General features: G+C 51.1%; 1 protein-coding gene across 4 annotated transcripts; it reads right to left on the bottom strand.

Annotated features, from left to right (window-relative positions):
* Positions 1-144: 144 nt before the first annotated feature.
* Positions 145-26,221, bottom strand: GYG2 (glycogenin 2). Of its 4 annotated transcripts, XM_065916635.1 has the most exons (11): positions 25,995-26,221; positions 25,294-25,444; positions 19,269-19,410; positions 17,229-17,403; positions 14,977-15,139; positions 14,620-14,746; positions 13,025-13,247; positions 10,089-10,259; positions 5,942-6,046; positions 3,405-3,512; positions 145-2,283 (listed from the first exon to the last, which is right to left on the bottom strand). In XM_065916635.1, the coding sequence occupies exons 2-11, from the start codon at positions 25,298-25,300 to the stop codon at positions 2,122-2,124; spliced, it is 1,383 nt and encodes a 460-aa protein (XP_065772707.1). In that variant the 5' UTR covers positions 25,301-25,444; positions 25,995-26,221; the 3' UTR covers positions 145-2,121. The 4 variants fall into 4 exon arrangements, with proteins under 4 accessions (XP_065772707.1, XP_065772705.1, XP_065772708.1 ...); XM_065916633.1 differs by lacking the exons at positions 5,942-6,046; positions 25,995-26,221 and adding an exon at positions 25,852-25,923; XM_065916636.1 differs by lacking the exons at positions 3,405-3,512; positions 5,942-6,046; positions 25,995-26,221 and adding an exon at positions 25,852-25,923.
* Between the last annotated feature and the right edge of the window lie 328 nt (positions 26,222-26,549).

Raw genomic sequence — 26,549 nt, 5'->3', positions numbered from 1 at the left:
AGGCAAGAACACCGTAGTGGGTTGCCATTTCCTTCTCCCAGGGATATTCCCGACCCAGGGATCAAACCTGAGACCTCCGGCATTGGCAGGCAGATCCTTTACCACTCAGCCAGCTGGGGAAGCGATAAATAAACCACTCAAACATTTAGAACCTGCATCTTGTCTTTACTACGGTGACCCATGTCCAGCTTCGATTATCTTTGTGCTGGCCAGCATCTCCTCCTCCTCCTCAGGACGGCAGCTGACATCTGGCTTTAATTATCCTTGCAGTGGCCACCCCCACGGACCCCCACGAGAGGGTCTGACACGCTGCCTTCATTCCCAGCACTAGGATGCTTCTGAAGTCCGGCTCTCTGGTGGAATCACGGTGTCCAGTGTCACAAAACGGAGGACTGTCCCCACACAGCTGAGCTGCAGCGGGGCTCGCCGAGGGCCGCGAGTGCGTGCTGTGAAGTGAGGTAGTGAGACCCAGCAGAGGGCAGCCCCGTGTCCTCAGGCCCGCACGGATTCGCCTCCAGAGAAACAGCCTGCCCGCATCCAGTCACCGTGAGCACGCGACCAGCGGACACCCTTGGGCGTAAGCCCTGGGTGCTTATTCCTGCGTGCTCAGTGTCACGTGGCAGCCTGGATGGGAGGGGAGTTTGGGGGAGGATGGATACACGTCTGCGTCTGGCTGAGTCCCTTCGCCATCCACCTGAAACCCTCACAACATTGATCGGCTACATCCCAATACAAAATAAAAAGTTCAAAATGAAAAAAAAAAAAAAAAAACTGGAGTGGGTTGCCATTTCCTTCTCCAGGGGATCTTCCCCACCCAGGGATCGAACCCGTATCTCCTGCGTTAGCAGGCAGGTTCTTTACCACTAGCGCCACCTGGGACGTCTTTTACACCAGTAGGTAAACCAGTTTGGAAGAGGTCGTCTCTCCCAAGCCAGCTAGAATCTCCTTCCAAATATTTCTGACGTGTCCCCATGCGGACTGCGTCAACACACCTTGAAGTCCCTCTGGGTATTTCTGCAGAAGAGAAAGCCCAGCCGTGGTGTCTGTCAGCCACTCTTGGCAAAATTCACACCACAGTCACACTCAAGACATCCAAACGTTGACCTCGTCTTCAAGAAAAGGACTTACTCATTCTGGAAGGTTCTCAGGGAGCTCAATACCTTTCTGAGTGCTATGCGTTTGAAGATCTGCAATGCTTTAAGCTAACCCTACATAGGACGGACGTGGTCTCATCTGTCCAGGAGAAAATCCTGAGCTCCTTCAAGCAAGTCCAGAGACCCAGGATTGACCAGAAGACTATCCTCATGTTCCTTTTTGCTGCTGTTGGTGGTGGTCAGTTGCTAAGTTGTATCCGACTCTTTGCCACCCCATGGACTGCAGCACGCCAGGCTTCCCTGTCCTTCACCACCTCCCCGAGTTTGTTCAAACTCATGCCCATCGAGTCGGTGATGCCATCCGACCGTCTCATTCTCTGGTGCCTCCTTCTCCTACCACCTTCAATCTTTCCGAGCATCAGGGTCTTTTCCAATAAGCCCGTTCTTTGCATCCCATTAAAATATTGGAGTTTCAGCTTCAGCGTCAGTGCTTCCAAAGAATATTCAGAACTGATTTCTTTTAGGATGGACTGGTTGGATCTCCTTACAGTCCAAGGGACTCTCAAGAGTCTTCTCCAACACCACAGTTCAAAAGCATCAATTCTTCGGCGCTCAGCTTTCTTTATAGTCCAACTCTCACATCCATACGTGACTACTGGAAAAACCGTAGCTTTGACTTAGACGGACCTTTGTGGGCAAAGTGATGTTTTTGCTTTTTAATACGCTGTCTAGGTTGGTCATAGCTTTTCTTCCAAGGAGCAAGGGTTTTTTTAAATTTCATGGCTGCAGTCACCATCTGCAGTGATATACCAGTAAGGCATAAAGGAGACGGGACTTCCCCGGGGAAGCCCCAGAGGCATGGGGACCTGGGGTCACGCGGGGCTTCGACCTGGGTTTTGGGTGGACCACGGGGGCGGACAGAAGGCACTCAGGTGGATCGACCGTAAACAGGCACGTGGTGAAGAGCTCCTCCTCGGAAAGGGCTTTGGACGCTGACGGAACAGGACCGCTCACCCGAACGGCGCGGTCACTGCAGGAAGCGGTCCAGCTTTTCCTGAATGCGGGCGAAGGCGTCCTTCCCCAGGTAATCCATCCGTCCCTCCTCCCACTTTCTCCGCTCCTCCTCGGGGCTCGGGACCTTGAGCTTCTCTTCGATGGAGATCTGGGAGACGGAAATGGTCAGGTCCACCTGGGGAAAAGACAAGCCCACAGGGAGATGCTTGTGAGCCAGGAAGAGGGGGTTCTCACCAGACCCCAGACCTGCTGGTGCCTGAAACTGGGACACCCAATCTCCAGAGCTACGAGAAGTAACATTTCGTGTTATTCGGAAGCCACCCAGACTGTGGTCCTTTTTTTGTTACAGTGGCCTCCACAGACCAAGGCACAATTAAAAAAACATCAATACCAATTTTATCCTCCGCCCAGCAGTCAGCTCTTGAGCTATATTTGCTCCAACTAATATCAACCCTGAATATTCACTGGAATGACTGACGCTGAAGCTGAAGCTCCAATACTTTGGCCACCTGATGTGAAGAGCCGACTCATTGGAAAAGACCCTGACGCTGGGAAAGATTGAGGGCAGGAGGAGAAGGGGACGACAGAGGACGAGATGGTTGGATGGCATCACCGACTCCATGGACATGGGTTTGAGCAAAGTCTGGGAGATGGTGAAGGACACCCCTGTTCTTCACTATTATCACTCCAAGGAAACCCCAGGCATGCTGCAGTCCATGGACACGACTTAGCGAGTGAACAGCAACAACGACAACAAAAAGTGTTAATACATCATAGTTAGAAACATGAGCCATCAACTTGCTTAAATGCATCATCAAAGAGCCTGAAATTTAAGACCAGGGCATCTGTAAAAGGTAGTCTTAGCTGGAAAGCATCTTTCATGTCCTTCTGCAAGAAGAAATCAATGCATGCTGGATTAGGATCAAAACATCTCCCCGCCCGCCCCTCCAGTTTCCCAGGTTTTACATCTGTGCATCATCTCCCAAGCTCAGGGTGCAGAAAACACAGCCCAGCCCCTTCGGGTCAATTAAACTCTGCAGAACAGCGTTGCAAGAGAAAATGGGCGTGATGATCAGAGCTGAGGACAGGAAAGCGGGTGGACCGACCGCCAAGGGCAAAGGCCAGAGAGAAGCCAGGTGAATCTGAGACAGCGGGAGAAGAATGAAAGTTCTCATCTCAACAGGCAAGGTTGAAATCGAGATAACACCCGTGCATGGACAAGCTGGCCGCTGCAAGAGCCCACAGCGCCCATCACGGGAGCTGGGAGAGGCGAACGGTTGGGACAGGAGACACCACCTCTAGAGCGTCCTGGGGACTGGGGTCCCTGCTGACATCCACAGGGGGCTCCCGGCTGGGTTCCAAGGCGTCCTCGGGTGGGGCACCTCCTGTGTTTTCCGCCCGCCGCTGGAAACAGAATTGTTGCATTGTTAGTCTGCAGGGGGCTTCCCAGAACCAGAGCGACAGAGAACTCTTTCTCTTTAGGATCAAACAAATGGTTCGTGCAAAAAAAAAAAAAAAAGCCATTTAGGGGGACCCCTGCCCCCCAGTGGTCCAGTGGGTGGTAGAGCAGTGGTTTAGTCGCTCAGTCGTGTCCTCCTCTCTGCGACCCCGTGGACTGCAGCCCGCCAGGCTCCCTGTCCATGGAATTCTCCAGGCGAGAATACTGGAGTGGGTTGCCATTTCCTTCTCCAGGGGATCTTCCCATGTCAGGGATCCAACCTGGGTCTCCTGCATTGCAGGCGGATTCTTTACCCATTGAGCCCTGGTCCACCGGTTGGAACTCCTCCGTTTCACTGCCGAGGGATCTGGCTCAATTTCTGATAGGGAAACTAATATCTCGCAAGCTGCCCAGCACAGTCAAAAGAATAAACAAACAAACAAACTTTTTAAAAAGTCATTTGGTGTGATTTACTACTCTGAACTTTCCTTTTAACTTTTTGCACAAGACGAGATGCTGACATTTGTTAGGTGATGTAAGGGTTAACGTTTCAAAGGACAAGATTGGGATTGCCATATATACACTACTGATGCTATATATAAAATAGATAACTAACAAGGACCTGCTGGACAGCCCAGGGAACTCTGCTCAATACTCTGTAATAACCTTACAGTCCCCAGGGGCAAGGATGGGGGAAGGGACAGTCAGGGAGTCTGGGATGGACATGGACACACGGCTGTGTTTAACATGGAGAACCAGCAAGGACCCGCTGGACAGCACAGGGAACTCTGCTCAATACTCTGTAATAACCTGATGGTCACCAGGGGCAAGGATGGGGGAAGGGACAGTCAGGGAGTCTGGGATGGACATGGACACACGGCTGTGTTTAACATGGAGAACCAGCAAGGACCTGCTGGACAGCACAGGGAACTCTGATCAATACTCGGTAATAACCTTATGGTCACCAGGGGGAAGGATGGGGGAAGGGATAGTCAGGGAGTCTGGGATGGACATGGACACACTGCTGTGTTTAACATGGAGAACCAGCAAGGCCCTGCTGGACAGCACAGGGAACCCTGCTCAATACTCTGTAATAACCTTATGGTTCCCAGGGGGAAGGATGGGAGAAGGGACAGTCAGGGAGTCTGGGATGGACATGGACACACTGCTGTGTTTAACATGGAGAACCAGCAAGGGCCTGCTGGCCAGCACAGGGAACTCTGCTCGATACTCTGTAATAACCTTATGGTTCCCAGGGGGAAGGATGGGGGAAGGGATAGTCAGGGAGTCTGGGATGGACATGGACACACGGCTGTATTTAACATGGAGAACCAGCAAGGACCTGCTGGACAGCTCAGGGAACTCTGCTCAATACTCTGTAATAACCTGATGGCTCCCAGGGGGAAGGATGGGGGAAGGGACAGTCAGGGGGTCTGGGATGGACATGGACACACTGCTGTGTTTAACATGGAGAACCAGCAAGGACCTGCTGGACAGCACAGGGAACTCTGCTCAATACTCTGTAATAACCTTATGGTCCCCAGGGGGAAGGATGGGGGAAGGGATAGTCAGGGAGTCTGGGATGGACATGGACACACGGCTGTATTTAACATGGAGAACCAGCAAGGACCTGCTGGACAGCTCAGGGAACTCTGCTCAATACTCTGTAATAACCTGATGGTCACCAGGGGGAAGGATGGGGGAAGGGACAGTCAGGGGGTCTGGGATGGACATGGACACACGGCTGTGTTTAACATGGAGAACCAGCAAGGACTCGCTGGACAGCACAGGGAACTCTGCTCAGTACTCTGTAATGACTTACCTGGCCAAAGAATCTGGAAAAGAATAGATACATGTATATGTATGGGCTTCCCTGGTGGCTCAGGGGTAAAGAATCTGCCTGCCAACGCAGGAGACATAAAAGACTCAGGTTTGATCCCTGGGTCGGGAAGATCCCCTGGAGGAGGGCACAGGAAGCCACTCCAGTATCCTCGCCTGGAGAATCCCATGGACAGAGGGGCCTGGCGGGCTACAGCCCACGGGGTCGCAAAGAGTCAGGGACACGACTGAGCGTCTAATAGTTTTCTATTCCTTCCTAAAGCAAGATAGAAGAGGAACTCAGGGATTTAGGCGGGCAAAAACCCCGGTGTCTTATCCACCTGGAAAGTAAAGTGATTCATGAACAACACAAGGAGGGGGAAACCACTCAGAAATGTCACGGGATAGAGGAGAAACACATGGGGCGTCTCCTTTGGTGGCCAGCCGACACAGGTGTTGTTTAAGAAGTCTGCCGCTGCAGGTGATGTGGGTTCCATCCCTGCTGAGGGAACTCAGATCCCCTGTGTTCCATGGTGCAGCCATTAAATAAAAAAAAGGAAGTAGCAGTGAGTTATACCGAATAGCTTTGGATCTCTGTGAGGTCTGCAAACTGGGGGGAAGGTGTTGACAACGGGTCACGTCGCACTTCAGCACAAGTCTCTATTTCTGGCCAACCTAACGTCTTAAAAAAAAAAAAGTGAAAGCAGTTAGGACAACGCTTCAGGCAGATAACTAAAAACGCCTCATCTGTGTTCGCCTGCCTCCACCGGTGCAAATACAGCTGAGCTAGAAGCAGGTCAAGGAGGTTTAAACAGGTCCATCCTAAAGGAAATCACCCCTGAATATTCACTGGAAGGACTGATGCTGAAGCTGAAGCTCCAGTCCTTTGGCCACCTGATGCGAAGAGCTGACTCACTGGAAAAGACCCTGATGCCGGGAAAGACTGAAGGCGGGAGGAGAAGGGGACGGCAGAGGATGGGATGGGCGGATGGCATCACCAACTCAGACTGGGTGGTCAGGTGGCAAAGAGTTTTCCGCCCCCCGGGGTCCCCGCAGGTCTGGTGATGGTCCCGTCCCGTGAGGACCTCTTCTGATTTCAGCTGGAATGCCACAGGAAGACAAACCCCAGAGAAGACCATGCAAGCGGCTCCTCTCGACTCTTCCCCGGATGGCACATGGTGAAGACCATCCCGGCGGGCAGGAGATAACTCAACGCGTCACGGGCGACATCAGGTGGCTTCAGTGTGGAAGCCGAAATTGTTTCTCGAGGAGCCGCCTTGGAAGGGGATGGAGCAGAGGAATGGCAGGAATCCTGGGTCATTATTAAATGACTGCAGAATGTAGGGCAGAACACGCCTCTCTCCCCCTTTGGCTGGGCGTGACGCGGGCCAGAAGCTGACCTGTGTGTACTGGGGGCTGGGACTTTCCCGGGGGCTCAACGGTAAAGAATCTGCCAGGAATGCAGCAGCTGCAGGAGACCTGATTTCCATCCCTGGGTGGGGAAGATCCCCTGGAGGCAGGCATGGCCACCCACTCCAGTATTCTCGCCTGGAGAATCCCACGGACAGAGGGTCCTGGTAGGCTGCCGTCCACGGGGTCGTAAAGAGTCGGACACACAAATGCTACTGTTTGAAATAAGCGTCCCAGACCCGTCTCCTCCTTATTTACAGGATTTATGAAAATAATCTCTCTCTTTTCTTTGGTGGGGGGTGGGTGAGAGGGGTGGGGGGTTGGAGGGGACTGGGTTCCCAATTCCCCAAGTAAGGAACCCAGAGCGGGTCATGCACTAGACGGTCAGTAGGTGGCAGCAACGCAGAATAATTAATTGCAAAGATGTCTGCTGCGGTGTCGTTTGGTCGCGAAGTTTGTGTCTGACTCTTTGTGACCCCCATGGGCTGCAGCCCGCCAGGCTCCTCTGTCCATGGGATTCTCCACGCAGGAATACCAGAGCGGGTTGCTATTGTCTTCTCCAGAAAGATGACCTTGGAGTGCAAAATAATGAAATATAGGCACAGACACTGTAAAAAGGACCCCTTCCTTATAGTTTAGCTGGTAAAGAATCTGCCTGCAAAGCGGGAGACCTGGGTTCCATCCCTGGGTCGGGAAGACCCCCTGGAGAAGGGAAAGGCTACCCACTCCAGTATTCTTGGGTTTCCCTGGTGGCTCAGCTGGTAAAGAATCCGCCTGCAAGGCAGGAGACCTGGGTTCGATCGCTGGGTTGGAAGACCCCCTGGAGAAGGAAATAGCTACCCACGCCAGTATTCTGGCCTGGAGAATTCCATGGACTATGTAGTCTGGGGGGTCGCAAAGTGTCAGACACGACTGAGCGGCTTTCACTTCCACGCCTTCTTGGGACTTAAATGTGTAGTTAGGTCTTCTGCCCACTTCCTCCCCCAAAGTTTATATTTTAAACATTTTTATTTTATTTGCTTTTGGACACGACTGAGTGACTTTCACGTATAGAAGCGCCGTGACTTTCTCAATTTTAGACACACATGCTCATCGGAAAATAGTCTTTTCTTCTTTGTTTTTTCTTTCTTGTTTTTTTTTTCCGGCCACGCCTCACAACATGTGGGATCTCCCCAACCAGAGATTGAACCCAGGGCCTCCGGCAGTGAAAGCATGGAGTCCTAACCACTAGACCATCAGGGAAGTCCGGATAGACACGTCCTTAGATGCTAATCTCTTCCAGAAACACACCCTGAAATAAGGTTTCACCAGCTTCTGTGCACCCATTACTCTGCTCAACGTGACTCATAAAACTAACCATTGCAGTTGGAAAGGTTTTCTATTAGTTTTATTAATTTTAATTTTATTTATTTAAATTAATATATTAATATAACATATATTCATATTAATTTAGATTTTTAATAAAATGATTTCTATCTTATTTATATTTATTTATAATAATATACTGATATGACTATATTATTAATATGTCATAGTTAATATATTGATTATTACATTAATCAATTATACTATATTATTTATATAAATTATGTTTGTGTAGATTAATTTGTTAATCATATTAATATAAAGATTAATATAATTATATTAAATTATACTATATATTGCTATTTATATTTATATTTACATTAATTTGTATTTTGTTTGTTTTTATTTATAAATATAAAATTATATTTTTATATTTATTTATGTTAATATATTAATATGATACATTTATGCTTATTGTTTAAATTATATATTCATTTATATAATTATTTCCTTTTATTTATTTATTTATTTCTGAGAGATTCCCCACAGAGTCTGACTATCAAACATCTAACGCGAATGCCGACTCTTCTCAAAAAATCCGGACGAACAGGCCCTACTGTATGGCCTAGGGCATTATATTCAGTCCCTTGTTATATAACCTGCCATGGAAAACAATCTGAAAAAACACAAATAACTGAAGCACTCTGCTGGACACGTGAGACTTAACACAGTGCGGTAAGTCGAGTATAGTTCGTTTTTTTTTTCAATTCCCATCGCGGGTGTGGCTCCTGCTGGCAGAGCAGGGAGGCGGGTCTGCAGGAACGTAAGAGCTTAATCCACAGAGTGTTCACATTCCTGCAAGGCGGATGCTTTCTGCTTAACCCACAGAGCCATTTCCTGGGGCCACAGCCAGGTGATGGGAAAGCTTCAGGGTACAGCAGAACAAATTTAAAAAAAAATTTAGGAATAAGCTCACTTCCCAACGACCTCCAAGGTCCAAACCGGGGTCTTTTTTTCTTTTTTCTCAATTTGTTTGGGTGGCTTTGAATTCACAACTCCAAAATTCTACTAATGCATGGAAGCTGCCTGGAAATCACCGATTCAATTGCTAAAGTGTAGAAGAGAAACGTCCCACAGAAACGTTGGCTGAAGATCGAAACGTCTATTGTCTTATCATAATCAAGAAACAGCTCCCGGAGAGCTATTTGCGAGATAAGGGGAAGGACAACGTCCCTTCCACGGGGCCCCCAGATCCCACCCCCATCAGTGAAGTATGCTAAGTCTCAAGAGTGACAAAGGGGTTTGAAAATGCCTTTTATGTGGCAGCCCGGATGGGAGGGGAGTTTGGGGGAGAATGGATGCATGTATATGAATGGCTGAGTCCCTACCCTCTGCACTCGGCTATACTCCAATACAGGGCTTCCCAGGTGCCGGTCGTGGTAAAGAACCTGCCTGCCGGTGCAGGAGACTTAAGAGAGGAGGGTTCGACCCCTGGGTCGGGAAGACCCCCTGGAGGAGGGCATGGCGACCCACTCCAGTCTTCATGCCTGGAGCACCCCATGGACAGAGGAGCCTGGCGGGGCTACAGTCCAGGGGGTCGCAGAGAGTCAGACTCAGCGGCTGAACAACGGCCTCCCCACCCTTTTGTGAGACAGCGGTCGTTATCATTGTCACTCATTTCTCAGATGAGCTGACAGGCACCCAAAGAGGTTGGTAAAACTTGCTTCAGCTCACACAGCTCGGGCTGGAGGAGCCAGACTCTGATCTCAGGCTTTGGGCCTGAGGCCAGAGATTAATCACGACCAGCTTCCAGTACCACCTGCATAGACAAGCTAGATGCACTCCTCGGACGTGACTGGGCGACATGCATTCACACTGACGCCAGAGCAACCTGAAGACAGGCTCCGCCACTCCTGCGTCCCCGGCTGTCCAGGGAGCATCCCCCGTTTCCATGGTAACCAGTGAGCCTGAGCGGCCATCGCCCTGTGCAGAGCATACAACGTACTGACCTCTTCCGAAGGGCGTGCTGCCAGAGTAGGGATGTTTTCCTCCACCCCCACGGGCTTCTCCGAGCCGTCAGCAGAGCAAGCCTGCCTGGGCCCCTCCGCCGGATTCGCACACGACCCCTCCGCCGTGGCCGCTGCACCGGAACACTGCACCCCAACGCCTCCGAGGCGAGCCTGCGTAGAAACGTTCACACTTAGCAAAGCCGCCCGGAGTTGCTCAGTCTTGTCCCACTCTCTGCGACCGCAAGGACTGCAGCACGCCAGGCTTCCCTGTCCATCGCCATCGCCCAGAGCTTGCTCAAACTCATGTCCATCGAGTGGGTGATGCCAGCCAACCATCTCATCCTCTGTTGTCCCCTTCATTCCCGCCCTCAATCTCCCCCAGCATCAGGGTCTTTTCCAGTGAGCTGGCTCTTTGCAACAGGTGGCCAAAGGATTGGAGTTTTGGCTTCAGTCCTTCCAGTGAATATTCAGGACTGATCTCCTTTAGAATGGACCAGTTGGATCTCCCTGCAGTCCAAGAGACTCCTGACCTCTCTACAAATCTCACTAACATCCACGTTCACATTGCTGCTCCAGGTAGGAAGGAAACCACGGCACAGGCTCCCTGCACCGCTCTCAATGTTTCATTTCTTGGAACCACCTGGATCTGCTTTATCGTTCTTCACATACAACCCAGTACCTAGCAGTGGGTCAGCAGTAAAGAAACTCGCCTGCAATGCAGGAGACGTGCATTTGATCTCTGGGTTTGGAAGACCCCTTGGAGAAGGGAACGGCAACCCACTCCAGTACTCTTGCTGGAGAATCCCATGGACAGAGGAACCTGGCGGGCTACCGTCCATGGGGTCGCAAAGGGTCTGACACAACTGAGCGACTCTATTAAAGAAAGAAAACAGCCTAAGCAGATTGCTTGGCAGAAAAGAAAAGCAACTTGCTATCAGCGACAAGAATCTGAATAAACGCCTATGTGATGGTCTCCAATGGTCAGAGAAAGTTTTTTTTTTCCCTTCTCCTCAATCTTTCGGCCACAATGTACAGCATGAGGAATCTTAGTTCCCCGACCAGGGATCAAACCCTTGCCCTCTGCACTGGAAGGTGATGTCTTAACCACTGGACCACTAGAGAAGTCGCAAGCAAGTTTTGGTTCTGATTGCAAAGTAGCACCCAGCTTCACCGAACAAAAACCGCAATAAAAACACTAAAAAGTGAACTCTTTTTCAAGGTCCCAATGCATGGATTTGCAGCCACTGGACTCCACTGTACAAATAAACGTGCCCGTTAAAAACAGACCAAGAAAGAAAATTCCCCGGGACCTTACCTTAAAAGGTCTTTTGCCTGCCTACTGAAATTCACTGCAGAGACTCCAGTGTGGAGAGCATGCAGCGTTACGCTTTAAAAAAAATCAGATGGGTGCCCATCCAGAGCTTGAAAAGCCCTCTTCAGACACCGCCTTACACGGCCTCTTCAATCAGGGACAGAAAGTGGAAAATGCCCGCACCAACGGCGTGTGTAATCAGTCATTTCCAGCCACTTAATCAATGAGTGGCTCTTTCCCTGACGAAGCCAGCTAATTTAAATAATCATTTCTGCGTCGGTTCGGTAAACCGCAGCCGCAGTTCTGCTCATGAAACATTCACGATTTTGCACCCCAAAAATAAATAAATAAATAAATAAACTGCCTGCCTCTTTCAGCATCTTCCAACGTGAAATACAGGACATGCCTACAGATGAAAAGGACCACAAGACCTAAAGCTTTGGCAGCTCATTAACTTCCAACTATGGTCTTTATTTCTTGCGGTGAAATAACGCATCTTTCCTCGTCTAATTCCTTTCTGGTGTGTGTCAACATTATTTAATATCTTCTAATTCCCTCATTTTTAAGTAAACATGTCTATACGTCCCTGGTGGTGCACTGGTCAGACTCTGGGCTGCCCATGAGCGGGGACTCGGGTTCGATCCCTGGTCAAAGAACTAGATACCACATGCCGCAACGAAGACCTGGCGCAACCAAATAAATAAATATTTTTTAAAACTGCACTTTAAAAAATCTTATTTCTTCCATTATTGTAGTCCTTGACAGATTTTTTTTTCCTCTTCTAAAGGGAAAGGTTTTTTGTCTTCCTTCTCCCCCCCAAACTGTCTTGAGATATAATTAACATACAATATTGTGTAAGTTTTAGGTATATAACATATTGATTTGATACAATTATATTATGCAAAATGGTTACCACTTGATTTGAGGGGGGGATGTAATTTACTTTATTGGAATGGAGAACTGTCAAAGAGCTAACACCCTAACTTAACTGAAAACTATTTGTGGGGTCTTAAAACTATGTTATAATTTGAAGTCCAACTTCTTCGTCCCAGAAAAAGGATCACAGTTAAAATAAGAAAATAAGTATTTGGATATTAGAAACAAAAATGCATTTACGACTGTCAAATTTTAACATTAAAAATGGGATCGGCACAAAAGTGGCTAATAGGTTAAAAACACAACATCTTTCAAGTACCACTTTGAAAGTGCCTTTCTTGGAAATAAAGATGCAGTTTACTATAAACACAAAAATTTATGTAGAAAATCCGCCTCTGAAACATTGACAGATTTCTTCATTTTTAATGTAACTTGGTAATTGCTTATAACGTCCTATATCTTGGAGCAGGAAACGGCAACCCACTCCAGTATCCCTGCCTGGAAAATGTCATGGACGGAGGAGCCTGGCGGGCTACAGTCCCCGGGGTCACAGAGTCGGACACGACTGAGTGACTCACACACATCCTGTATCTGTCTTTAAAGGAAAAAATTAGAAATGAGAGGAGAAATGAGAAGAACATGGGGGCGTCTGCCTTTGAAGAAAATGCCCAGGTGTGCCTCATAGAGAATTGATCCCCGGTGAACAGAAATTTTCTCTTTCTTTTTAATCCCCGGTCAGGACGCTTACCGTGTGACCTGGGGACCCCTGGTGGTCCTTGTTCCGGATGTTTTCACAAAGGGGCAAGATGCGCCGGTGGTAAATTCCCCACCACTGGTTAAGGAAGGACGTCTGATGCTGGTCGGCGCGCCCGGAGCCCTCCTCCAAGACGGAGCCCGTCTGGGGGTTGTACTTGTAGTTCCAAGGCTTCGAGGACCCCAGGAAGTGGACCACCTTTGCGCTGGAGCCAAATCTGCGGAGGAGACACACACGGAAAAAGCATCTCACTATCCTCTTGCGAGCGACCACGCCCAGAAAGCCAGGGACGGAGCCCCCTGGTGGCCCAGGGGTTAAGAATCTGCCTCTCGACGCAGGGGACACGGGTTTGATCCCTGGCTCCTGAAGATCCCACTGCCTCGGAGCGACGAGGCCCGTGATCACCAACTCTAGAGCCCGTGCTCCGCAACAAGGGAAAACACCGCAGTGATAAGCCCGGCACCCCGACTGGAGGAAGCCCACAAGGCAGCAAGGAAGGCCGAGCGCAGACAAAAGTCAGTAAAGTTTAAAAAAAAATAAAGCCAGTGACCACCACAGGATTGTCACAGTGAGGTGCAAACATGCACCTCGACGGCTCAGGGACCATCCTCTCGTGACGGCCACTTAGACTTGCATTAGAAAATAATCATAATAATTGTTTATAGTCAGTCCACATTGGCAGTCTTTCTATCTCTGTAGACCAAGAAACATAACCAAAACCCACTGGGATGCGCCCCACAACAGAAAGAATAAATCGGGAGTCTTAGAAAGGTGGGCGGTTTCATAGCCCAAATCATCTCACCCTGAAAACGGTGACAGATTTAAAAAAAAAAAAAAAAAAAAAAGATTTTATAGCAGAGAACGAAAACTGCAGACCAGAAAACTGGCTTCTTGGGCAAAATGGGAAATTTTCTCCTCTCGACTTTTGTCTTTTTATCGTTATCACCACTCACACCAACCTCACAGCTTTGAAAACGTTTTTTTTTCTTAATTCATTGCTTTCTTATAAAATTTTGATATTATATTCCCCCCCAGAGATCTATCTTCTGTATGGCCCACTGCGCCCACTCTGGGACTTTCCAGGAGTTAGGATTTCGCCTTCTAATGCAGGAAGTGTGGGTTCCATCCCTCACTGTTTAGTGTCCAACTCTTTATGACCCCATGGACTGCAGCCCGCCAGGCTCCTCTGTCCATGGGATTCTCCAGGCAAGGAGACTGGAATTGGTAGCCGTTCCCTTCTCCAGGGGATCTTCCCGACCCAGGGGTCGTACCTGCATCTCCTTCATTGGCAGGCAGACGCTTTACCGTGTGAGGCACCAGGGAAGCCCTCATACTCATAATTCATGTTGAGATTTGACAGAAAACAACAAAAATCTGAAAGCAATGATCCTTCAATAAGAAAATAATAAAAGAATATATACTCTATATAAACTATATTTTCAAAAAATGTGTAGTTATATCTATACCTTTCATATTTTCTTAGAAAATCTAACTGCAACTATATATAAAACTCTATCATTTTGAAAATGTATGAAAAGGGACACATCTTTCATATTTTTTCACAAACCACAGCTATCTAAAAAACTCACTGTTTGAAAGCGGGACTGTAGGTGTACGTGGTGTTGCTGCTCAGGTTATAGATGAAGGGCAAGTGCTTCCGGATGTCGGCGGTGGACCAGTTACTGAAGAAACTGTTCAGCAAGCCTTGGTCTGCCCCTAGAGAGTTACAGCGCAGCCAAAGAAGTTAATAACGAATGGTGTAGTTTCCGCCTCCCTGCACTGGGAGCTCGGAGTCTAAGCCACCGCACCGCCAGGGAAGTCCCTCAAACCCCATCTCTATCTTGCTATTCACAGGCACGAGGTGGCGGGGAGGCAGTGCCGGTGGGTCAGAGGGGCGGCCACGGCCCCAGGCCGGCCCACAAACACCCAGCTGCCCCTCAGCGTACCGTCAAAGCTGCCGTGGTCGGTGGCGTGCTGCAGCAAGAGGCCGTGCGTCTCCAGCGAGGGTTGGAAGACAAACACCCCGCTGTTGAAGCAATCCGGCCATCCAGGATCTGGGGCCGCGGAGAACTCCCGCCTGTCGAACAGCTCGTCGATGTTGGACAGCACCTGGGGAGACAGAGCGTGCGGGACCCCGGACGACATGGCGGGAGGGGACCAGCCTGACTCCAGATTGGGTCTGGGTCTGCGGCTTGAGCTACTATACGCGACTGCTTCTGCTGCAAGTTCATCACTAAAGGGATAAAGCACACGGCTTCCCAGGTGGCTCAGGGAGGGGTAAAGAGCCGACCTGCCAATGCAGGAGACGCAAGAGGCGTGGGTTCGATCCCCTGGGCCGGGAAGATCCCCTGGAGAAGGGAACGGCAGCCCGCTCTAGTAGTCTTGCCTGCAGAATTCCATGGACAGAGGAGCCTGCGGGCTGCAGTCCATGGGGTCACAAAGAGTTGGACACGAGTGAGCACACACATCACCAAAGGGATGTTGCACTTTAGCTTAAATGATACACAATGGCCCATCTCTGTTTCTAGGAACCCTGCCTCCAACAGAATGAGCGTTAAGCTAAAATTCCCTTGTTTAGCTCCCAGGAAACATCCTGACCAGGACAAGTTCATCACGAAAGGGAATGTGCCTGCAAGCTTGTGGTTGCTCAGTCACTAAGTCGCGTCCAACTGTTTGAGCCCCCATGGACGGTAGCCTGCCAGGCTCCTCTGTTCATGGGATTCTCCAGACAAGAATGCTGGAGTGGGTTGCATGCCCTTCTCCAGGGGATCTTCCCTACCCAGAGATTGAACCAGGTCTTTTGTTACCTGAACATTCCTGATCAAAGTGTTTCAATATTCACTTAAGTAACAAATCACCATCCACAGGCATTACTTTCTGCAAAAATTCCCCGGTCAGTAGTGTGTTAACATACAAGTGAGAAATGCAACAGGAACTTCATGATGACCCAGACAATGGTCCGTGATGGGACATTTATACCCAATTTTTTCAGTGACCCTCTTCTTTGAGGCTTATATTCCAAAGAGAAGAGTGTGTGTATAAGATGGCTCCCTCGTTTTATTTCAAGGGATTGAAGCAACACCGTCTGTGAAACAAAATTATCATCGACAGGTTCTTAAGATCCTCTGTGGAACACTTGAACACTTAATTAGTTGTATTTATTCTCTTTCATCTAGCAAACGTAACCGACAAGACTGGAAATCCATGAACACAGAGGTTTACAAGTCGATACATTGATGTGTGTCGCTCAGTCGTGCCCGACTCTTTGCGACCCCATGGACTGTAGCCCACCAGGCTCCTCTGTCCATGGGATTCTTCAGGCAAGAATGCTGGAGTGGGTTGCATGCCCTTCTCCAGGGGATCTTCCCAACCCAGGGATCGAACCTGGGTCTCCTGCACTGCATGAATATTCTTTACCGTCTAAGTCACCAGGGAAGCCCCAATATATTGATGATATGCTCTTAATTGTATTTATTTTCTTCCATCTAGCAAATGTGACCTACGAGACTGGAAATCCACAAACACGGAGGTTTGCAAGTCAATATGATATCATGCACTGCCCCTGAGGGCTTGACCACTAACAGCACTCCTTTTCAACACACCCATTGGCTTTATAAATTGTGCTCTGTTTGGAAAAAAAAATATTACTGTGATTGCTCCTCTGTTCTGATTTTCCTCTCCACCCCTCCATCTTCCTACACTGCTTTTGCACAACCAAGACAACCCAGAACGGATCTCCAACACTCCAACCTCATTTCACATCTCGATGTTCCAATGGCTGTTTCTGAACGTACCTGACCTGGGCTCCTACACCAAGGGTCACTACCCCGAATGACTACAGTGGAGATGCCATAGCTTAAGAAGCCAGGTTTCCAGGCCCACGAGGACTGTATAATTCACGGTACAATCAAAGAAGAGCATTTTTCCAATATTTTATTTTGTGTAGGTGACATAATGAAATAACTCGTCCTAGGGAAGGAACAGGCCTTCAAGTAACCCAGTGTTCTCAGCAACACCACTGGGTGTCTTCCACCAAATGCTGACTGACTAAATGGTGTTGGTGGTAGCGATGGACATTCCCTGGTGGGGATCCACCAGCATGGGCTAGCAGCCTGCTAATGGAGAGAGGGGCCTGATCTTTGAGTGGGTGGTTCCTCATCAGGCAGAAGGTCTGGACCTCCCCCGCCTCCATACTCACCAGTGTGTCTGCATCCAGGAAGACACATTTGCTGTAACGGGTGAGCGTCCAGCAGTGAAGCTTGGTGAGGGTGATTCCAAGGTCAGGTCTCTTCAGAAAGGCCAGGTGGACGTAGTCCGCACTGTCTATCAGGTTCACCTCGATGACCTCATCAAACACCCTTGAGAGGATAACCCTGGAGAAAGACAGGCCAAATTCTAGGAGACCAGGAAACCCTTTAACACAAGATTTTCTGTCCCTTGTGGCTCACATGTCATTCTGTTGGAGTATATGCTGAAGTGTTTTTCTCTAAAAGCTTCTGGAGGGATAAAAATCCTTCTGCAGATGCATGTGCTCAGTCGTGTCCATCTCTTTGCAACCCCATGGACTGCAGCCCGCCAGGCTCCTCTGTCCATGGGTTTCTCCAGGCGAGAATACTGGAGTGGGTTGCCATTTCCTCCTCCAGGGGATCTTCCAAACTCAGGGATCAAACCTACGTCTTCTGTCTCCTCCAGTGGTAGGCAGGTTCTTTACAACTAATGCCAACCAGGAAGTTGGGGGAAAAAAACAAGAAATTTTTCTGTTTTTTTTTCTGCAAGCATTTTACCTCAGAAAGACTATCTTTCTGTCAAATTTTACCTCAGAAGGTCTTTCTTGCCAGATTTTATCTCAGAAACTCCTTCTGTGAGACTTTATCTCAGATCCTCCTATTGTCTGTTAGATTTTTGCCTCAGAACCACCTAGTTTCTGTCAGATTTTACCACAGAGACCTCTAGTTTCTGTCAGATTTTACCTTATAACGTTCATCTTTCTGACAGATCTCACCCTAGAATGTTCATCTTTCTGTCAGATTTTTACCCCGAACCCCCTATGTCCTGTCAGATTTTATCTCAGAAACCCCTACTTTGTGTCAGATTTTACCTCAGAACACCCTTGTTTTGTCAGATTTTATCTCAGAAACCTCTACTGTCTGTCAGATTTTACCTATGAACCTCCTTCTGTCAGATTTTACATCAGAACCCCCCAGTGTCTGTCAGAATTTGACTCAGAACCCCCTGGTTTCCGTCAGATCTTACCACAAAGACCTCTAGTTTTTATCAGATTTTACCTTCCAATGTTCATCTTTCGGTTACATATTACCTCAGAACCACCCCTCCCCGCAACAGTCTCTGTCAGATTTTGCCTCAGTCTATCAGCTATATTTCCATAAAAATGTAAGGAAAGTAAAAATGCTTTAACTTAGCTCAGGATGTGGGCTTCCCGGGTGTCTCAACGGTAAAGAACCCGCCTGCTTATGCAGAAGACACAGGTTCGATCCCGTGGCTGGGAAGACCCCCTGGAGAAGGGAATGGCTACCCACTCCAGGATTCTTGCCTGGAGAATCCCATGGACGGAGGAGCCTGGCGGGCTGCAGTCCACGGGGTGGCAGAGATTGTAACACGACTTAAGGAGTGTGCATGCATGTGGAGTAGTAGGACGGCTGCTTCTCAAAGTCCCCCACTCCCCCTCCCCGACCCCAAATCGATGACACTGATTTCCATACCTGAGGCAAGGAACCATTCTCCACACACGTGGCGTCGCGCGTAAGGGTTCTGCGGTCGGCCACGCACCCGGCGGAGCCCCTTGCTCTGACACCGACCGCAAGGCCCTCTGCACGTGTCCAAGGCCCCCGCGCGCGCGCCGGCCCAGCTCGCGGCCCGCGCCCGAGAACCTCCCCCGCCTCCGCGGCCAGCAGAGCCGGGGGCGTGTGTGAGGCGTACCTGAGCGGGCCGGAGCCCCTTGCTCTGATACCGACCGCAATCCCCTCTGCACGTGGCCAAGGCCCCCGCGCGCGCCGGCCCAGATCGCGGCCGAGAACCTCCCCCGCCTCCGCGGCCAGCAGGGCCGGGGGCGCGTGTGAGGCGTACCTGAGCGGGCCGGAGCCCCTTGCTCTGACACCGACCGCAAGGCCCTCTGCACGTGTCCAAGGCCCCCGCGCGCGCCGGCCCAGCTCGCGGCCCGCGCCCGAGAACCTCCCCCGCCTCCGCGGCCAGCAGGGCCGGGGGCGCGTGTGAGGCGTACCTGAGCGGGCCGGACACCTGCGGCGTGAGCAGCACCACCAGCCTCCTGGTGGCGCCGTGCTCCCGGAGCGACTGGCCGAGCACCAGGGCGCCCTGGCAGTAGACGTCGTTGGTGGCCAGCGTCACGAACGCCTGGTCGGACACTGCGGACGAAAGCAGCCGGTTACCTCCCCGCCTGGTCCCGGGGTCGGCGGCGGGGTGAGCGTCTCCCCCGACTCTCTCGAGCCTCGCGACGGGGCCTGAGCGGGAGCTTCGCGGGTGGCGCCAGTGGGAGGGAACCTGCCTGCCCACTGGGGGGCGTGAGGGACGCGGGTTCGATCCCCGGGTGGGGAAGACGCCCTGGAGGAGGGCGCGGCCACCCACTCCAGTGTCCTTGCCTGGAGAACCCCGCGGATGGAGGGGCCTGGCGGGCCACACACGGGCCACAGGGTCGCGGGGAGTCAGACACGACTGAGGTGCCTGAGCACGCAGGCACACATATTCTAAAATATGCTTCAGGGACATCTGACGTGCATTCTGTCATTCAAAAATGAAAACAAAGCCAGCAGCTCGGGCGGCGGGAGGAGCGGCCGCGGTCAGGCTGCTCAGCTTCGCGAAGCCTCTCGGCTCTCCGCCGCCCCGCCGCCACGATGCCCAAGGGGAAGGTCAGCTCCGCCGAGGGGCGGCGAAGGAGGAGCCCGAGAGATCGAGAGATCGGCGAGGTGGTCAGCTAAGCCGGCTCCTGCAAACGTGGAAACGAAGCCAAAAAGGGCGGCGGGAAAGGATAAAGCTTCAGACAAAAAAGTGCAAACAAAAGGGAGAAGAGGAGCGAAGGGAAAACAGGCGAAGTGGCCAACCACGAGACTGAAGAAGGCTGGCCTGCAGAAAGTGGGGAGACTAGAAACGAGGAGAGCCCGGCCTCTGATGCGGCAGAGGAGAAAGAAGCCAAGTCTGATCAACAGCCACACACTCAGGCCTGTCAGTGGCCCCTGTCTCCCTTCTTGCACAATCCAGGGGAATATTTTTATCGACTATTTTGCAAATGCAAGTCTTTTAGTAGCTCTAGAAACATTTTTAAAAAGGAGGGAGTCCCACCTCATCCCATTTTTTTAAGTGTAAATGCTTTTTTCTAAGAGGTGAAATCATTTGCTGGTTGTTTATTTTTTGGTACAACCAGAAAATAGTGGGATATTGGATACGGGAGGCTTTGATTGTCTTGGGTGTCAGCTTAACATTCCATAGATGGGGGGTAGCTTTTATATCCTATAATACAAAAGCATACTGAATGGCAGTTTGGAGTCAGCTGTGCATTTAATGTCTTGAACACATTAGATTACTTCTCTTCCCGTATTGTTTTGGTAGAACTATTTCCTACAGCAAACCACTTTTTGATCTTGGCTCTCCCGGTCAGAATTTTGTGCGTTATACTATAACATCTTTGGTCGTGGTAGTCCAGTTTCCCTAGTAACTTGGTTAATGGGCTGTGAACGATTGACAGTTTGGGTATGTAGTGTATATGATATTAAATTGTGAATCAGTGGGACTTATGATGTAACAACATATCAATATTTGAAGATATTGGTACTTGATATCCTGTTAAGGAAAGTTTGCTCCAAATTTTAAGCTGGAAAGTCACTGGAATAACTGTTAAGAATCACAACTACATGATCTTTTAGATTTCTGGTACATATGTGAAGAAATGTGTACAGATTGAAACGTCTGTGTAGTGATCCTGAAAACAACCAATAAAACCTCAGTTATAAAAGAATTCCTTGAAATACAAAAAAAAAACTAAAATAAAATTATTCTTAAAAAAAAATCAAAAGGAAAACACCCCACATGCATGCAGGAAACACTAAATATGACACAAAGTCAAGCAGAGTGTGATTAAAATTTCCTGGTGCTGGTGAATGTAAGTTTATATACAGTATCTGCTTATATACACCAGGAAATTTTAATCATATACTCTGTTTATGTACAAACAGACACTGTATATAAAATAAATAAACAACAAGGACCTACTGTATATCACAGGGAACTCTATATCTTGTAATAACCTATAATGGAAAAAAAAAAAAAAAAGAATACGGAGGGGCTTCCCTAGTGCTCTAGCGGTTAAGACTATGCTCTTGGCTTTGCAGGGGACGTGGGTTCAATCCCCGGTCTGGGAACTAAGATCTCACATGCCATGCCCCTATCTCCAAATTAAAAAAACCAAAACGCATATATATGTAAATTTAAAAATATGAATATATACATAAAGACATACATAACCAAATATATCTAGATATAGATATATATACGATATATACATGAATATATGCTCAGCCATGTCTGACTCTCTGCGACCCCATGGACTGTAGCCCACCAGGCTCCTCTGTCCCTGGGATTCTCCAGGCAAGAATCCTGGAGTTAGTTGCATGCCCTCCTCCAGGGGATCTTCCCCACCCAGGAATCGAACCCGGGTCTCCTGCACCAGCAGGAAGATTGTTTACCACTAGCACCACCTGGAAAGCCTAATAGGAATTTTCAGTTTTCATGCGTATTTACAACTGAATCACTTTGCTAAAAATAACACAACATTGTAAATCAAGTATCCTTCAGTTGAAAAAATAAAATTTCCTTTTGCTCTAGCACAACGCATGTGTCTAGCTCAGACCACTTATTTGATTCTGCATTCAAGTCTCAAAAACTCACCCAAAACTTTTGGGTCTCGGGTGAACACAAAGCCAAAGGTGGAAACAACACTCGGATTGATCTGAGTTACCACGAGGATTCCCACCCAACTTGCCAGAAGAACCGAGCTTTCAAAAGGAAACGGCCAGACCTATTAGTTAAATCCCACACGCCCCAGTCGTTGGCAAGACTGCAACTCACGGCTGTATGAAGCCAAGGAGACGGGCTGCAGAAGGGAAAGGAAGACTGCTTCATTCACCAAAAACGCCCTGTTTCCCCACTGCCTCCGCAGCAGGGAGGGAGACTCCCACAGCCGATGAGGCTGACGGCAGTCCCAAGTGCGAAGAACGCGTGACGTGGACGTTCACAGGGAATTTTAAACCGCTTGATTCTGAGGTCACCAAGAGCGAGCCGGCCGCCGGGACGAAACCAAGGAGGGATCAGGAGACCCGGGCCTTGGCTCCCGAGCTCGCGACAGAAATTAACATTCGCAGCGTCTGGTCTGGGGCTGGGACACACACGGCTCAGTTCTCCACGGCCAGACGGAGCTCCCCTGTGGCCCCCGCGTCCTCCCCGCCTCCAGAGGCAAGGTCACCCCGGAAAGAAGAGCAGGACCCAAGCCTCCCAGGCCCGTTTTCCCGTCTTAACCTTGGCATTCTGCTGGGGTGAGTGCCCGCCTGCCCAAAGGCCTCCTGTCTACCCCTGGCTGGGGTTCTTGGATTAAGGAGGACTTGAGGATTCCTGGCATCTCTGCTGTGAGTTATCACCGACAGGAAAACTCAGAACTCAAGTCTGCAGCCCCAAAGACGGCTATCTACTCATCCACCTAGCTATCATCCTCTATTAGCATTAATAACATCCGTCCAGGAAATGGCAACCCACTCCAGGATTCTTGCCTGGAAAATCCCATGGACGGAGGAGCCTGGTGGGCTACAGTCCGTGGGGTTTGCAAAGAGTCGGACTTTGTTTGAGCGACTTCACTTTGTTTCCCTTTTTTTCTTTATCCACCTATTTATCTACTTACTTACCTATCTTAATATCTACATATCCTCTATGCATCTTATCTGTCGCCTATCATTATCTATTAATATTGATAACATCTATCTATTCATGTATTTATCATCTACTTATCTATCATCTACATTTACGTATCCTCTATCCATCTTACATGTCATCTATCATTATCTACTAATATTAACAACATCTATTTATCCATCTATTTATTAGGGCTTCCCAGGTGGCGCTGGTGGAAAAGAACCTGCCTGCCAATGCAGGAGACATAAGAGACGTGGGTTCGATCCCTGGGTGGGGAAGATGCCCTGGAGGAGGGCATAGCGACCCACTCCAGGGTTCTTGCCTGGAGAATCCCATGGACAGAGGAGCCTGGCGGGCTACGGTCCGTGGTGTGGCAAAGAGTCAGACACGACTGAGCCGCTGAGCACATACGCACCGCACTGAAAGGCCGAGTTTCCACCCAACGGGGTGTTAGGGCGGGGACGTCTGGCATGGAACACAGACAGCCCCACGGTGAAAAAGAAAAAAAAAAAACCAAACATCTCCCAAAGTCGACTTCACCCTGCAGATGGTGGCAGCTGTCGGTTTTATGAGGGGTCGGGAAGAAATGTTTACTCCAATTCCTCTCCTCCTTCCCCTCCCACCACCCACCTAACAACCACTCCCCCAAAATAACACCCCTGGCTTCCTCAGGGGCCCCTCCGCTTTCACTCAAAGGCACGTTTTGTTCCCGGCCGAGCGCTGAATCCCCAGTGGGGTCTCCGCAGCACACTGCCCAGCCCCACGGCCATGGGCCCGAACGTCCCTCTTGAATGCCACCATTTATACAGACCCTCGCTGGCTTCCAGAAAGTGCGTATTTTTTTTTGGAGAGCTCCAAGCCACTCCCTGAAACACACATCAACAGAACCTTCTGGCGTACAGCAGGAAATCGGCCCAAACAACTTCGCCTCTCTAAGGCACGGAGGTGGAAAACAGTTGGGAAGCCGCCTGGTGACTTATTACCAAATCGCTCCTCAGAATAAAAAGCAACCTGAATTTTTTTTTTGTTGTTTGTTTTTTTTTAATGCTCTCATGAATGATCAGGCCTGACTTGGTGCAAGAAGAGATTGTCTTCATGATAAACAACAAAACAAAACAGGAATAGGCAGGAATTCCCTGGCAGGCAAGTGGTTAGGTATGGCTTCCCAGGTGGCTCAGTGGGAATCCGCCTGCCAATGCAGGAGACGGGGGTTCGATCCCTGGTGCAGGAAGATTCCCTGGAGAAGGGAATGGCAACCCACTCCGGTATTCTTGCCTGGAGAATCCCCATGGACAGAGGAGCCTGGCGGGGCTACGGTCCATGGGGTCGCAAAGAGTCGGACAGGACTGAGATACTTAGCACGTACTCAGGGAAGCGGTTACGATGCCAAGCTCTCCCTGCTGGGGGCCCACATTCCACCCGTGGTCGGCAAGGCAAAATCCCACAAGCTGGGTGAGGTGGCCAAACCATCCCTCTTCCCCACAGAAAATAAAAAACGAAAGAAAACAGAACGGGACAGACATCTTTCCCATGGGTGAAGGTTACATTTTATCATCCCATTTCTAAGCCTCTGAGGTCCACTGTCCCAATCAGATGTCCCCGCCAAACCCGAGGGCAGGCAGACAGGACGCAATGGAAGCCCTTGGGAGTCACGGCTTGCCACAGCCATCTCACCAAAGTCAGCCTGCTGCCCTGCAGCGGGGATTAACCCCGGCTCTTTATACGGGAAGAAGCAGCTCTGTCTCTGGTCTGACCGTGGTGAGGACCAGAGACAATCTGTCTTCCCAGAGTTTTAGGCCCACGAACTTCCCATGGTTCTGCATGGCGGTAAGCCGCTCACACAGTTCCGCGCCTGCCAAGAAAATGGTCCACCCAACCTCCAAGGGCTTAAGCTTTCACAGAAGGAAAATTACCAAATCTCAGCGCCCCTTGACCATCTTTTCTGAGGGCAGGAGGAGAAGGGGGCAAGCCAGGGCGAGCCCCTTGGATGGCAGCACCGACACAATGAACCTGAGTTTGAGCAAACTCCGGGAGTTGGTGATGGACAGGGAGGCCTGGCGCGCTGCAGTCCATGGGGTCCCAGAGAGTCGGGCACAGCCGAGCCAGTGAACAACAGCCACAAGTGTCCCCCCCTGCAGCTGACACCCACTGTCGTCGCCAATCGCACCAAATCGCCAGCCCCCGGGGTGAGCGAGGGGCTGGGCGCTGAGGAGTGTGGGGACCCCCTTGTGCGGGCAAAGCGGGGAGCTGGGGGTCCCCCGCGCCCCCGGCGCATTCCATCTCACCCGGGCTAGGAGAGCGCGGAGGCTGGCCGCCGAGGAGGGTTCTCCGCTTACCGGGCATGGTGTGGGCGCAGCGCGCGGTGGGCACCCCGCGGCCGAGGGCGCCCGGGCGCGGCGGGCGGCCTCTCTGCTGGGCTCCAGCCGCCGAGCCGAGCGGAGGCGTTATCTGCGTCTCCAGGGGCCCCACCCGCTCCGAGTTCGAGGCCTGCGGAGACAGCTGGGCGTTCCGGATACCCGCACCGCCCCACGCCCCGGCCCCTCCTGAGTCAGCTCACGTCTCCGCCGCGCGCAGGGGCCGCCGCGGACCCAGCCGCCGCCTGGGCGCCCCCGGGTGTCCTCAGGGTCCCCCCGCCGCGCCCGGCACTGGCTCCAGGCGCCCCCGCATGCACACCCCCATCCACTGCCGAGACTTCAGCGGCCTCGCTGCGCCCCCCACCCTGATCACTCCTTTCACCGCGTGTCCAGCCGTGCGCCCCGCCCCTCTCTGAGCTTCTGCGCTCCGGCAGTCCAAGTGCACCCCCAATCCGCCCCCGGGTCCCCCCACCCCGAGCGCCCAGGCTGCCACCACGCCTCCGGAAGCTTCCTCCGCCCCCCACCCCCAGCCTTCCACACCCCAACGGCCGCTCCTCCTCCCAGCTCCGGGAGCATTGGGTCTCCGCCGCGCCCAGGCCGCCCCCACGTGGTGCGCTGGGGCAGCCCCGGCCTAGGCCTGCATCCCCCTTCCCGGCCCCCCGATCGCCGGCGGCGCCGCCCACCTTCTCCGCGCTCCTGCAGTTGCTGGCCCGGGGTGGGCAGGGCGGCGCGCGGCCCGGAGGTGGGCGGCTCTCGGGAAGGTCAGCTCCGCCCCCGGGCAGGGGTCCTCCGCACGGCCCGCCCCAGCCGCGCGCCCCAGGGCCCCCCGGAAGGGAGAGCCTGGAGGCTGGCGCCCAGGCCTCCGCGCCCCATCCCTCGGCCTCCTCCCCGCAGAATCCAGGCGTCCGGGGCGTCCTGGCTCTAAAACGTCTAACCTTTAACCCGCCGCCCCCAAAGTCAATGTTTGTACTGGCCTCACCGGCCGGGCCCCAGGCCAGCGCGCGGCCCAGGGCAGAGGCCTCGCTCGAAACGTGATCTTATGGAGGGAACGTGCGGTGAGTGGAGGAGGCGAGCGCGCGGGGCGTGGAAAGTGCGTGGGTGCGGCATGGACGGTGCTTGGGCGCAGGAGAGAGGGATTGATCAGAGCCAGTGATTCAGAGAAGCCTAACACGGGCGGATGAACCTGATAGAGAAAGGAGAGAACACAGTTATGAGTTAATGAATGATTGAGTTCCCGC

Source organism: Muntiacus reevesi, chromosome X (genome assembly GCF_963930625.1).
Source record: "Muntiacus reevesi chromosome X, mMunRee1.1, whole genome shotgun sequence".
Taxonomy (NCBI): Eukaryota; Metazoa; Chordata; class Mammalia; order Artiodactyla; family Cervidae; genus Muntiacus; species Muntiacus reevesi.
Note: the sequence above shows the minus strand (reverse complement) of the source record. Positions and strands in the feature narration are given on the sequence as shown.

Bases quoted from the DNA above. Each gene is read 5' to 3' on its own strand.
- GYG2 (XM_065916633.1), bottom strand. From the start codon at position 25,887: ATGCTCCCGGAGCTGGGAGGAGGAGCGGCCGTTGGG. The intron at 19,411-25,293 runs GTAAGCGGAGAA...TTTCGTCCGCAG, and splicing joins CTGCGCCCACACCATGCCCG to TGTCCGACCAGGCGTTCGTG. The intron at 14,747-14,976 runs GTACGCTGAGGG...GTAACTCTCTAG, and splicing joins CGACCACGGCAGCTTTGACG to GGGCAGACCAAGGCTTGCTG.